General features: G+C 40.6%; 1 protein-coding gene across 5 annotated transcripts in view; it reads left to right on the top strand.

Annotated features, from left to right (window-relative positions):
- The window catches only part of KDM3B (lysine demethylase 3B), a 75663-nt gene that overhangs the window by 29900 nt on the left and 32492 nt on the right, over positions 1–13271 (top strand). For 2 of the 5 annotated variants that reach the window (XM_049649271.1, XM_049649269.1), the window contains exons 5-10: positions 1078–1202; positions 2034–2105; positions 2921–2995; positions 5369–5968; positions 9877–11113; positions 11998–12199. In XM_049649271.1, the coding sequence (XP_049505228.1) occupies positions 1078–1202; positions 2034–2105; positions 2921–2995; positions 5369–5968; positions 9877–11113; positions 11998–12199 (2311 nt within the window). The remainder of the gene's footprint in view (positions 1–1077; positions 1203–2033; positions 2106–2920; positions 2996–5368; positions 5969–9876; positions 11114–11997; positions 12200–13271) is intronic. The other 3 variants (XM_049649272.1, XM_049649270.1, XM_049649273.1) reach the window with 3 other exon arrangements.

Here is a 13271-nt window from a genome sequence, read left to right on the forward strand (position 1 = left end):
AAAGAATGTGAGAAAAACTTGATAGAAGAAAACTGGACAGAATGAGAAGTGAATATGTATGTGGATACATAGAGAAACATTGAGGAAGCTTCATTATAGTTGTGAGAGATAATAATAATTTAAAATAAGTGATGACTTAACTATATAGTCTCAAATGTATGAGATAATGCAGAGGAGAGAAACTGTCCTTCTTGGAGGGCAAATGAAATTGCAGGTTAACATTACCTGCTGATAAAGTAATATCTTTAGAACTTTGTTTTCCTAGGAAGGCAGGTGCTATGTTTGTTCAGACTATTACTAGTGCAGAGGCTGGAGACTTCATAAATGGAACTCTCCACCTATTGCTATTGAAAGTCAGCAGAGTACAGATGGTTATCTAACATTCCTATGGTCACATGACAAAATAGTATGTTCAACTTACTGACCTCCCTTTTTTGTTGTTTTTAATTTTTTATTTATTTTGAGAGCAAGAAAGAGCGCGCCAGGCAAGGAGGGGCAGAGTGGGAGAGGGAGAGAGGGAGAGGGAGAGGGAGAGGGAGAGGGAGAGGGAGAGGGAGAGGGAGAGGGAGAGAGAGAGAGAGAGAGAGAGAGAATCCCAAGCAGGCTCTGCACTGTTAGGGCAGAGCTGGACTTGGGGCTCGATCCCACGAACTGTGAGATCATGACCTGAACTGAAATGAAAAGTTGGACACTCAACCAACTGGGCCACGCAGGCGCCCCACTGACCTCCCATTTTTTTTATATGTGTATATCAGATGAGATACGTCTGATAAATTTTCTTACTACCTGTAGTTTTTGTTTGTAAGTTTTGTCTTCCTTCTATTCCTTCTAGAATTGGAAGTTTCAGATAGGGTGAAATCAGATTTGGAATGCTACAGAATCTCCACATAGAATTTACAAAGATCATGAGGAAAAATTATTTTGTTTTTAAGTGGCTTAATAACCATTTTATTCAGCTCTATACAAGAGAACTGAAAGTGCTAAATATTTACACCAAAGTTTTCTTTCTGCTTTTAGAAAGAACCATGAATTATAACTTTGCCAAACATTTTCAGTACTGACTGATCTCTCCTGTAGGTCCCTACAGTGTTCAAGGTCACAGGGTCAAAGTATACCAGCCAGAGGGGGAAGAAAGTTGGCTCTGTGGTGTTGTAAGCCATCAAGACTCCATCACCCGTCTTATGGAAGTGTCTGTAACTGAGGTGAGGTTTGGGGTTATTTCCTTTACGATTCATCCATCCTCTTACAGAGGGTGGTGTAGAGAAAGGGAGCATTTAGCTATATGTAAGAAGACTTAGGTTCTGTCTCCAGCTCTTTCACTTAATGACTGTATGATCTTGAGAAAGGCTATTCAACTTTCTTAACCTCTTTGCTCTCATTTGTAAATTAAGAGATAATTAGGTAATCCCCCAGCCCCACCTCAGCACTGTTTTGGGAACTGGGATAGTAGATCTGAACGTGCTTTGCACTCTGTAAAACAGTGTAAAAATGTGAAGTAGAATTATCATTATTTTATCATATCCATAAAGGTTAGTAGTTTAAAATCTAGTCAGTTAACATTTGCTTCTGTAATGCTTATGCCACTCCCCTTTGAACAGTGAACAGTATCTAGAGCGACCTGGAGAATTGTCTCAGAAAAACAATAGATGAATGGTTTTTTTTAACTTATTTTTGAGAGAGAGAGAGAAAGAGAGAGTGAGGGAGGGGCAGAGAGCGAGAGGGAGACATAGAATCTGAAGCAGGTTCTAGGCTCTGAGCTGTCAGCACAGCCCAACGTGGGGCTTGAACTCTTGAACTGCAAGATCATGACCTGAGCTGAAGTTGGATAGGCTTGACTGACTGAGCCACCCAGGTGCCCCTAGATGAGTGTTTTGAGGCAAACATAAATGTATTTATCTTTGAATTGGTTTCAGAGTTGTTCTTAACCACATATAATGTAAGCATAAATGATTTTACTTAATTTTTTACTGAGTTTTCAAAAAAATTACTAATTAATCTTCATTTTAAAATTTCAAAAATACACATATATAAAGTATATATTGGAAGCCACCCCTTCCCTCAGGCAAATATCACTCCCCTCAGTGGTAACCACCATTAACAGTTTGGTATGTATTTTTTATATTCTTCCAAATATCTTCTGTGTGTATGTGTAATATTTGTATGTTATCTATTTATGTGATATATATATGAACCATACTTTATTAACAAATGGAATTATACCATACATATAGTTCTTTACCTTTTTTACATAACTGTAAATTATCAGTATCTTTCTTGTAAATATACATAGAAATTTGCCTTATCTACTGAATGGGTATGTCATAACTAATTTAATCTAAAATTGGTGGACATTTACATAATTGCCATTATTTTCAGTAATACAAATAATGCTGCAGTGAATATCCTTAAATAGGTATCATTGTGTACTGCCACACATTGTTTATTGGAATAAGTTTTTACATATATAATTTCTAGATCATAGGATATGCACATTAAATCTGACAATGTCTGTCAAATTGGCTGCTCCCTAATGCTTTTATTCTTTATTAGTAGAGTGATTCCTTTAATGACTTGATTCTGTAGGTTTTTACTTTGATATGTACAGAATAGGAAGATTTTAGAGATGTAGAATTTGAAATTAACGTCTCTAAAAGAGACACTTGGTCATTGAATTCAATTCTTTCATTCATGTAACAAATATTTGAATGCTTACTGTATTCTAGACCTTGTTTTGGATGTTGTTATTCTGGCAGTGAATGAGATTGCGGGGATTCCTGGTTTCATGGAGCTTTCATTCTATTGGGGGAGTAGAAATAGATAATTACATGGATTAAAAAAATACATAATTATATCTTTGGACAGGGCTTAAATCTTTTTCCTCCCCTTTTTCATATTTTCTGCTATCCTTCTCCTACTCTAGAGTGGTGAGATCAAGTCCGTAGATCCCAGACTGATCCATGTGATGCTGATGGATAATTCAACTACTCAGAGCGAGGTACAGTAATCAACTGAGTCTCTGAGACTCATGAGCTTTCTTTATCTTATTATGCAGATTCCTCATGTGTGTATTATCCATGGATGCCCTTTGGGTCTCCATTCTGGCCACTGTACATTTCTTGCTCTCACCACAGTCTTATCTACTTAAGGGAAATACCGTCTCAAGCAGGAGTTGTAGTCTAAGAAAACCCTTTTAATCATGACTGTGTTGCCTAGCCTTTTTAAAATCCATGGCCTAACAATTTCTTTTTACAGTCATTCAGGACAGATATATTTGAAAGATACACTAGACAGTTAAAGCTGTAATAAGCAGTAGTAATATTTATAACCCATCGAGTAATAAGAAATGGAGAAGATGCATCCTCTTTTTCTTTTCATTAGGTGGTAGTGAGCTCCAAGAAGTCTGAAATTTTGTACTCCAAGAAAACTCAAATCAAACAGGTGCCTAGTTCAGTGCTCAGCACACAGTGGATTACTCCATAATTACTGTGAACCAGGCCAACTCTTGGTTCATTCAGAATTATCATAACCCAAATAAAGATACATAATAAATCAGTACCTAAATCAATCAGGAATCCTGTTTGAATTTCCTTCAGTAAGACATTGAGTATGACAGCCATCTATCCACATATTCCTGACAGTCTCTTAGCATCTCTGTAATATTGCTGTCTTGGCCACTCCTCTGCTAAGTAAGTATACATTTCTTCACATTTATCCAGTCATTCTTGACTTGATATAACAAGATCAAATTAGGAAAAGAAGAATCAGGGTTGAATTCAATATCTTTTCACTACATGTTATATTGCCACAAGTAGGATATGCCTTTTGACTATAAACATGACTGAAAACACTTTTTACTTTGAGGGTGTGTTGGGCCCCTTTCTTATTCCCTTCCTTATTTCATTCATTCATTAACTACTACTTACATGCCAGCCACTATTCAGCTGGTCAGATATAGCTGGAGAGTACTAGTCTCAGTGTCTTATGCCATCTACTCACATGTGAGGAGCTCACTGTAAGTAGGACATACATATAATTTCAGGGAAGTTGCTGTGAGCCAAGATCAGCAACTTGGCTGGATGTGTTGGATAGAAGATCTGTGGTTTCCACAGCAGACTACCAACAGTATGGGAGGAACAGGAGTAAATCTTGGGTTTGGTTAAGAGCAGTAGAAGGAAATTAAGGAGAAAAGATGCAAATGAAGGCAGCAAAAAAGAGAGAGAATACAAAAGCTAGAACTGGCAAGATGAAATATAAAATTTGAAAAAGTTACAGTTATAACTATAGTAATGGTTACAATAAAAATATAGATCTGCTCAAAGATTCTATAAATATTCAAGAGCATTAAGAGTAGTTTAATGAAGTTGGTAAATATTAATGGCTAAATAACTACATATCACTAGCTTATTACCAGCCCAACACATGTTATTTGAGTAAAACTATCTGAAAGTTAACTGAATAAAGCTAAAAAAAAAAAAATTGCTTCATGGTGGGATACCAATCTAAGAATGTTCTAGACATAAGTTCTTGCTGCACAAAGATTGTTTGAGAGAATGGTACTGTGTTCCTAGCCCCTTTCCCCATGCTCTTGTCGGGAGAGGAGTTTATTCAGAGATAGGAATCATGTCTCCTAATCTACCTTTTAAGGTTGTTAGGCCTCTCAAATAAGACATAAGTAAGATTTCATAAAATGGGCTGAAATTATTGGAAAAGCTGCGGGATTTGGCTGTATGGTCTGTGGTAGCCTCCCTTTTTTGCTTTCCTGTGTCTAATACTTTGAAATAAGTTCTGGAAATTGTTTGAGTATTTATAGTGTCCACAAGAGCAATCCACGCTTGTCTTTGTTGGGCTCACTTTTCCTTTGGTCACAGACTCACCACTGTTAGTCGTCTTATTGCTAAGTTGTCCCCAGTTTTTTAGTGACTTCTGGATAGAGGAGATTTTTATATTTCAATACTTGAAATGCGATTGTCAGGCAAACAAGGAGAAAAATATGAAAGAAAGCAGATTTTTTTTTCATCAAGGGGCAATTGAGCTCCCAGCCTAGCAATAGCAGTCTTGTTTTATAAAAGAAATTCCACAAATTTTTAAAGCCCTCGAAAAAGTACATTTGAGGAAGCATTTTATTTAAGGGGAGGGTTTGCCAAGTGAGTGAACTTGTAGTAACTCTTATCTTGAATATGTGTGTAAAATGAGTCACAGGAAGATTGGAGCTTTCTGACTAAGGGGATGTCTTAGAGCTGGCATTGGAATGTAGCAATCTGCCTGCTTTCATTGTCTGCTTCTAGAGATGGGAAAGAGCTAATGGTTTATGGTTTTCACAGGATGGAAGGTTCCTTGTAATAAATCTTTTTTGAATTTTGTTTTGTAGGGGGGTACGTTAAAAGCAGTAAAATCTTCCAAAGGAAAGAAGAAGAGAGAGAGCATAGAGGGGAAAGATGGCCGGAGGAGGAAAAGTGCTTCGGACTCTGGGTGTGACCCTGCATCAAAGAAATTAAAAGGAGACAGGGGTGAAGTAGACAGTAATGGGAGCGATGGAGGTGAGGCGAGCCGAGGGCCCTGGAAAGGAGGGAATGCCAGTGGAGAGCCAGGGCTGGATCAGAGAGCCAAGCAGCCACCGACTACATTTGTCCCCCAGATTAACCGCAACATTCGCTTTGCCACTTACACCAAAGAAAACGGCAGGACTCTGGTGGTACAGGATGAGCCTGTAGGTGGGGACACACCTGTACCTTTCACTCCATATTCTACAGCCACAGGTCAGACACCTTTGGCCCCAGAGGTGGGTGGAGCCGAAAACAAAGAGGCAGGAAAAACACTGGAACAAGTTGGCCAGGGCATGGTGGCTTCAGCAGCTGTGGTCACTACCGCCAGCTCCACCCCAACCACGGTGAGGATCTCAGACACTGGCCTTGCAGCAGGGACTGGGCCGGAAAAACAGAAAGGCAGCCGGTTACAGGCCCCAGGAGAGGTGAGTTGTTTCAGGGGCAGATGTGCAAGATTTGGGTTCATTCTTTTACCCTACTTTATTGTTAACACATTAAGAAGCATCTAAAATGCCACAGGAAAGGAAGTATTTCTGACATGTGCTTAAATTGTGCTCTGAACAGTCCTTTACTGCTCATTGGGCAAATGTGTATATTTTCATAACTTTATCAGCTATTAAAAGTCACCCGAACAATTGCACTAATCAAAAACTGATGATAAAACCCAATTTAATGAGATATTAAAGTAGATCTGATGGGGAATCTTTTTAATTCAATTATCTATTTAGTTCACACAGTGGTTGAGCCTCTACCAGGCCTATGAGAGACAAGGTTAATGAATTACAGTGTTGGTAACAGTGAACACTATAATTAAGGCTATGTGAGAGCGACTATTACCATCCCCTGTTTTTAGTTCATCATTTTCTATGATATTTTCCTTTGAGGCTGGGCTTCTTTCCATGGTTTGATATAGCTATAAAAGCGTTTTGGTTTTTTTTCTTTTCTTTTCTGACTTAATCTTTTTAAGCCTTACTGGAAAATTTGATGGAATTAATCACAGTAGTATCCAACTTCCTATGTTTTTTATCTGATTTGCATGTATTGTTGCTGAAATGGAACTTCTGTTAAATAAAAGTTAACATTGGGGCACCTGGGTAGCTCATTCGGTTAAACGTCCCACTATTAATCTCAGCTCAGGTCTTGATCTCAGGGTTGTGAGTTCAGGCCCCACATTGGGCTCCACACTGGGCATGAAACCTACTTAAAAACAGATAGATGGATGGATAGATAGATAGATAGATAAACTTCTAAAAAAATACAAGTTAAATTTGAAACAATATCAAAATCATTTCTCACAGTCTTGACTCTTGTACACCACAGAATGATTTATGATGCTAGTCATTTTCTTTCAAGCTGGCTGTTTCTTCAAGCTGGAATATGAAATACAAAAAGTACTAAATGATTTAATTATGTATAAGAAACTACTGTGTGCTAAGTACTGTATATTATAGACAAGGAATTGAAATCCCTATTTGAAGGAGCTCACATCTTAAGATGGAATCATTATAGGCATAACAATGCCAGATAAAACATGGCATATACATTTCATCTGAGTTCGTTCCCTCCTAGCAAATGTGATTTGTGAATCCCTAGTGTGCAAGGATGGGCAGGGAGGTGAAATGTCCAGGCAGAAGAGAAGGTTTGTAAATGCAGATTTCATACTGATAAATGGTTTGTCCTTTGTTAGTTGACCAGCATTCCCAAGAGAAGTAGGTGAGGATCTTAAGTGAATTTCCACCGTGTATGTCATTATATTGCTCAAACTAATTAAAATCCACTCCATGCCGAAGGCTGTGTAGATGTAAAGGGGGTTACAAAGTAGACCAAATTTTATATGCTGGGAGATCCACTGAATGCTATTATTCTTGGGGTAGCAAAGCTGATTAGAAGAAATGTGGATTCAAAGGGCATTTCTTTTCCAAATAGATTGGAGAAGTTTCTGTGACTGTATCAGTGATTTTGGTAATGTGTCAGCCTAGGTATTCTCCTGGGATATGATTTAGAAGTACAGAAAAGGATGTTTCATTATGGTATCACATCTAAATTAGGGACATAGCCCCCAGGAAATTTCTTGCCCTAAAAATTAAGTTGAAATCAATTTGTCATCACTTTCTTATAAGAAGAGGATTTAGAATTTAATCATGTGAAGGAAAATGAAAGACCATCCAAATTATTTTGCATTCATGTGTATATTTATTTTCAAAGGGTAACTTTAGTAGTGAAACCTAAGCTACCCATGCTGGATCCTTGGAGTCATGCAGGTGTCAAGGCTTCTGGCCAAATTCTGCTTAATGAAACAACAGACAATTCTTAGGGCTGTGTCTTTCTTGTCTCTTCTTTTTAGTAGTTGATTAGTGGGAAGGAAAAGAAAAAGTATAATGGGGTTACTGGCTGGCTCAGTTGGTAGTAGAACATGTGACTCTTTTTTTTTTTTTTTTTTTCAACGTTTTTTATTTATTTTTGAGACAGAGAGAGACAGAGCATGAACGGGGGAGGGGCAGAGAGAGAGGGAGACACAGAATCGGAAACAGGCTCCAGGCTCTGAGCCATCAGCCCAGAGCCTGACGCGGGGCTCGAACTCACGGACCGCGAGATCGTGACCTGGCTGAAGTCGGACGCTTAACCGACTGCGCCACCCAGGCGCCCCAGAACATGTGACTCTTGATCTCCGGTTCATGAGTTTGACTAAGTAGAGTTTACCTTAAAGAAAATAAATAAATAAATAAATAAATAAATAAATAAATAAATAATAAACAACTTTAAGTTTTTAACTCTAAAATGCCCTGAAGCAGCCTCTGTAGCAAATGTCAACTGGAGGCAAGCCATAGGTGGCATGCCTGGTTCTCATGCCTCTGTGCCATCCTCAAGGAAAGTCCTAATGTAGGCTCTTCTTGCATATTTAATGAGTACCTTAAGTAAATTAACACCTGTTTTTGAACAATAGACCTTTCATTTATCTGGGATAATTTTTTTTTAATGTGGAAAAGTAATAACCATTAGATTTACCATTTTAACCATTTAAAGTGTTCTAATACTGTAGTATTTAGTACATCCACAATGTTACACAAGAATCACCACTTTCTAGTGGTGATTTTCATCACCCCAGAAGGAAACCCCATATCCATTAAGCACTCCTAGAATAATTTTTACTTGCCATGTTTTAAAATGAATGTTTAATGGTATCCTACTACTACTACCTGAAGGTTGATTTTAAATGTTCAAACCCACCTGTGGATGAATGTTTCCCTCTTTGCATAATATGTATGAAAGTGATCCTCCCCTTCTTTATGCACACACCTTTTATTTACATGAAGAAGTTAACATTAACAAGGTGAAAGAAAGGAAAATTTTTTTTCATTCTCCAATTTGTTAGGCTGAATGCTTTTGTTTGGTGGGTGTATCAGTATCTACACTTTTCTTGTCTGGAGGCTTGTTAGATCCTAATGATAACAGAAGGGTTCAGTAATGAGTGCTTTGTAATTCAACATCTTTTTTTTTTAACATCTTTTATTTTGAGAGAGAGTGAGTGAGCACGAATGAGGAAGGGGCAGAGAGAGAAGGAGACACAGAATCTGAAGCAGACTCCAGACTCCTGAGCTGTCAGCACAGTCTAACGTGGGGCTCGAACCCACGGACCGTGAGATCCTGACCTGAGCTGAAGTCGGGCACTTAACCGACTGAGTCACCCAGATGCCCTGATAATTTAACACCTTTAGGTCTAACTTTAATTGAAGTAGATACTCAACTTTTAGATTGATTTGGACGCATACATAAATGGCCAAATTCTAAAAGGGTCCATCTTGGGGAGTTTCAGACTAAGAAAGAGAATATTTTTCCTTGTTATGGGGCAGAAGTCACTTTTGTAAAATGGGCAGTTAGTTTAAATAAATCGAAACTTTGACAGTAGCTAAGATCATTGAGGGAGATTAATATAACAGGGTCACTAGGTACATTTCAGAGTAAAAGCTAGTATCTGTCTGTTCAGGAATCCTTTTCTCCAATTCCTGGTAGAATCTTCATTTCCAAGTAGAAACTGAGAATCCTACACAGCCTCCTAGTACTGTGACAGCCAGTTGGCTAACAGTCAAGGGAGTGGCAGGGTGAGTGACATCCTGCTGTCTCTAGCTCACCTTGTTAAAGATGCCCTCTGTGTGGTCTGTGGCAGGTGTCATCTCTAACACTGGTAAAATCTAGTTATAAGAGCAGTTTTCATGGAATTGTAGGGGAGAAAAGTTGATTTGACCCACAAGAAATGTTGGCCTAGGCCCAAGAAAGAGGTGGTAAGGTTGTCAAGATAAACTAGAATTACTAATTCAGGCTATCTTCTTTTCAGAATTCAAGAAGTACTGTTCTGGCCTCTTCTGGATTTGGAGCATCTCTCCCAAGTTCATCACAACCTTTGACTTTTGGAAGTGGAAGGAGCCAGTCCAATGGGGTTCTAGCCACAGAGAATAAACCTTTGGGTTTCTCTTTTGGCTGTAGCTCTGCACCAGAGTCTCAGAAAGACTCTGATCTCTCCAAAAACTTGTTTTTTCAATGCATGTCCCAAACTTTACCCACCAGTAACTACTTCACTACCGTTTCAGAGAGTTTGGCTGATGATTCCTCCAGTCGAGACTCATTCAAACAAAGCCTTGAGAGCCTGTGTAAAGGCAGATCGGCTCTTGGAGCAGACACTAAATCAGGCTCTAAAGCTGGCAGCTCTGTGGACCGGAAGGTGCCTGCAGAGTCCATGCCCACCCTCACGCCAGCCTTCCCACGGAGCCTCCTAAACGCCCGCACCCCAGAGAGTCATGAAAATCTATTTTTACAACCCCCTAAACTATCCCGAGAAGAGCCCTCTAACCCTTTCCTAGCATTTGTGGAGAAAGTTGAACATAGCCCTTTCAGCAGCTTTGCATCTCAGGCGTCAGGTAGCTCTTCCTCTGCTACCACTGTCACCTCTAAGGCAGCACCCAGCTGGCCCGAGGCTCACTCTTCTACAGATTCGGCATCTTTAGCAAAGAAGAAAACCCTCTTCATCACAACTGACTCCTCCAAACTGGTGTCTGGTGTTCTGGGCTCAACTCTTACCACCGGGGGTCCGAGCCTCTCTGCCATGGGGAATGGCCGCTCCAGTTCACCCACCAGCAGCCTCACCCAACCCATTGAGATGCCTACTCTCTCCTCCAGCCCCACAGAGGAGAGGCCAACTGTGGGGCCTGGGCAACAGGACAATCCCCTCCTCAAAACCTTTAGTAACGTCTTTGGCAGGCACTCAGGCAGCTTTCTGTCCTCCCCAGCAGATTTTTCACAGGAGAACAAAGCTCCTTTTGAAGCTGTGAAAAGGTTCTCACTGGATGAGCGAAGCTTGGCTTGCAGACAGGACTCAGACTCCAGTACCAACAGTGACCTATCAGATTTGAGCGACTCTGAGGAGCAGCTGCAGGCCAAGACTGGCCTGAAGGGGATTCCAGAGCACCTGATGGGGAAGCTGGGCCCCAATGGGGAGCGCAGTGCTGAGCTATTACTGGGCAAAGGCAAAGGGAAGCAGGCCCCAAAGGGCCGGCCACGGACCGCCCCCCTGAAAGGTGATCTTGCTGGGCTTATTCATGGGCTTGGCTCTGGCACTGGCTTCGAATGCCTATTGTGGTCTTGGGCAGCAGAAGCCCTTTCTTTGATGGAAAGTTCTGTAATCACATAGAATAACATGGCCAAAAGGGCCTATTAGAGGCCCCTCATCAGACCTGTTGGTTCAGGGCAGGATTGCATCTAAACCCCAACACTGTAAGAGGGATATCTACCTGTATAATGAGGACAGAGAAAGGGAAGACCCCTGATACTCCTTTCAGTCAAGAGTTCTTTCCCGGTGTTTTTCTCATCCCTTTCTCCTTCTCTTTGGCCCATCCTCTTTAATTTACTTTAGAGGAATTACTGAGTACTGGACTCTGTTCTCACATAGCAGCCTTTCATAGACTTAATTAGGCAAAAAGAATCACCCCTCAAATTTACTTCTCTCTGTTACATATATCAGGTTTTAACACCTCTTCCAAAAGCCATTAACTCCTATGCCATGAGCTTCTAGCCCAGGAATGTGTAAGGGCAAGCGTCCATTACTATTGTCATTAGGAATTGGTACCATGGGGGCCCAACAGTCTGTGATTAATAGAATAGTCGTATCCTGAAAGTCTAGAGGCAAGTGGCTACCTTCTGCCTTCTTGGGTTTTCCTCACCCATACCAGAGTTGTTTCCTTATAATGGGGCAATGCCCACAAATTCTCCATGGTCCTTAGCTTCCTTTTGAAGCCTCTTGGCTCCCTCCCTTTCTGTCACGGCTGGACATGATGCACACAAGCCCAGCCATGGCAAGGAGCAATGACCCAGGCCAGGACAAGAATTCATCCCCAAGAGGATTATGTTATTGGGTCTCATTAATACCAATCATGACCAACCGTTTCTCCTTCCCTTGCCACAGTTGGCCAATCAGTGCTAAAAGATGTGAGCAAGGTGAAGAAGCTGAAGCAGTCTGGAGAGCCCTTCCTTCAGGATGGGTCATGCATCAATGTAGCTCCTCACCTGCACAAGTGTCGGGAATGCCGCCTGGAGCGGTATCGGAAGTTTAAAGAACAGGAGCAAGATGATTCCACTGTGGCCTGCCGCTTCTTTCACTTCCGGAGGTACCCAAACCTGCCTGTCTCCTTCCCACTTTCCATTAGTGATATACAACTCCCACTCTCTGAATCTGTAAGCATATGTCCAGTCTATTCCTTGTTTTCCTTAACCTGTTTGCTCTTGAGTCTTTGCTGAGGCTCTATCCATAGTAGCCATTCGGTTTGGATTGTGAAGTGACTTGTGGCTTTGTCCTTAGGGAACTGAATAGCTCAGCCACTGGCCCCTGAACTACGTTGAGTCATTCCTAATTAGGATTCCATTTGAAACCAGTGGTAGAAGCAGAGGATGCTATTTTGTATTATGGATGTGTCTGACCCTTTATTCCTCTACAGTGCTAGAGTAACTTGAGTCTCAGGGAGAAAGGCAAGTAAGATGAGGAGATATGTGAAGTGTCTTTGAAATAGATATAACTGATGAAAATCCTGGGAGTATCCCTGCTTTTACCAAACAGCAGATAGTCACTTTTTTCTGCTTGATAAACTTAGAAAAAGAATTTCCTCTAAACAATCTTCCAAGAATTCTTAATTTTTAAGAAACAGAAATCCAAATGATTTATCCACATAGTGTAGCTTCACTTATTCTGCAAATGTTTACTGAACACATACTCTGTGCCAGCCATCGTTGTAGGCATTGAGGATTAAACACTGTATAAAACCATAAAAATCTAGCCCTTAAGAGGTTTGCTGAGGAGGCAGACAATAAATAAGGAAAAGAGATTAAATGTATGGCATGTTAGCTGTTAATAACTGAGAAAAATAAGGACAGGAAAGAGGATTGAACTGTGGGGACGTTAGAAAGCCTACAGTTTAGTGGGGGGTTTTTGTTTTTGTTTTTTTGAGAGAGAGCATGTGCATGTGAGCGAGGGAGAGGCAGAGGGAGTGGGGCACAGAGAATCCAAAGCAGGCCATGTGCTGATAGCAGTGAGCCCAACGCGGGGCTCGAACTCACAAACCACAAGATCCCGACCTGAGCCAAAGTCAGACACTGCACTCACCGAACCACCCAGGCGCCCCTAGAGAGGCTATAGTTTAAATAGGATGACTTGAGAAGATAAGTAAGACTTGAGTAAAGACATGA

This window comes from Panthera uncia, assembly GCF_023721935.1.
Source record: "Panthera uncia isolate 11264 chromosome A1 unlocalized genomic scaffold, Puncia_PCG_1.0 HiC_scaffold_17, whole genome shotgun sequence".
Lineage (NCBI taxonomy): Eukaryota > Metazoa > Chordata > Mammalia > Carnivora > Felidae > Panthera > Panthera uncia.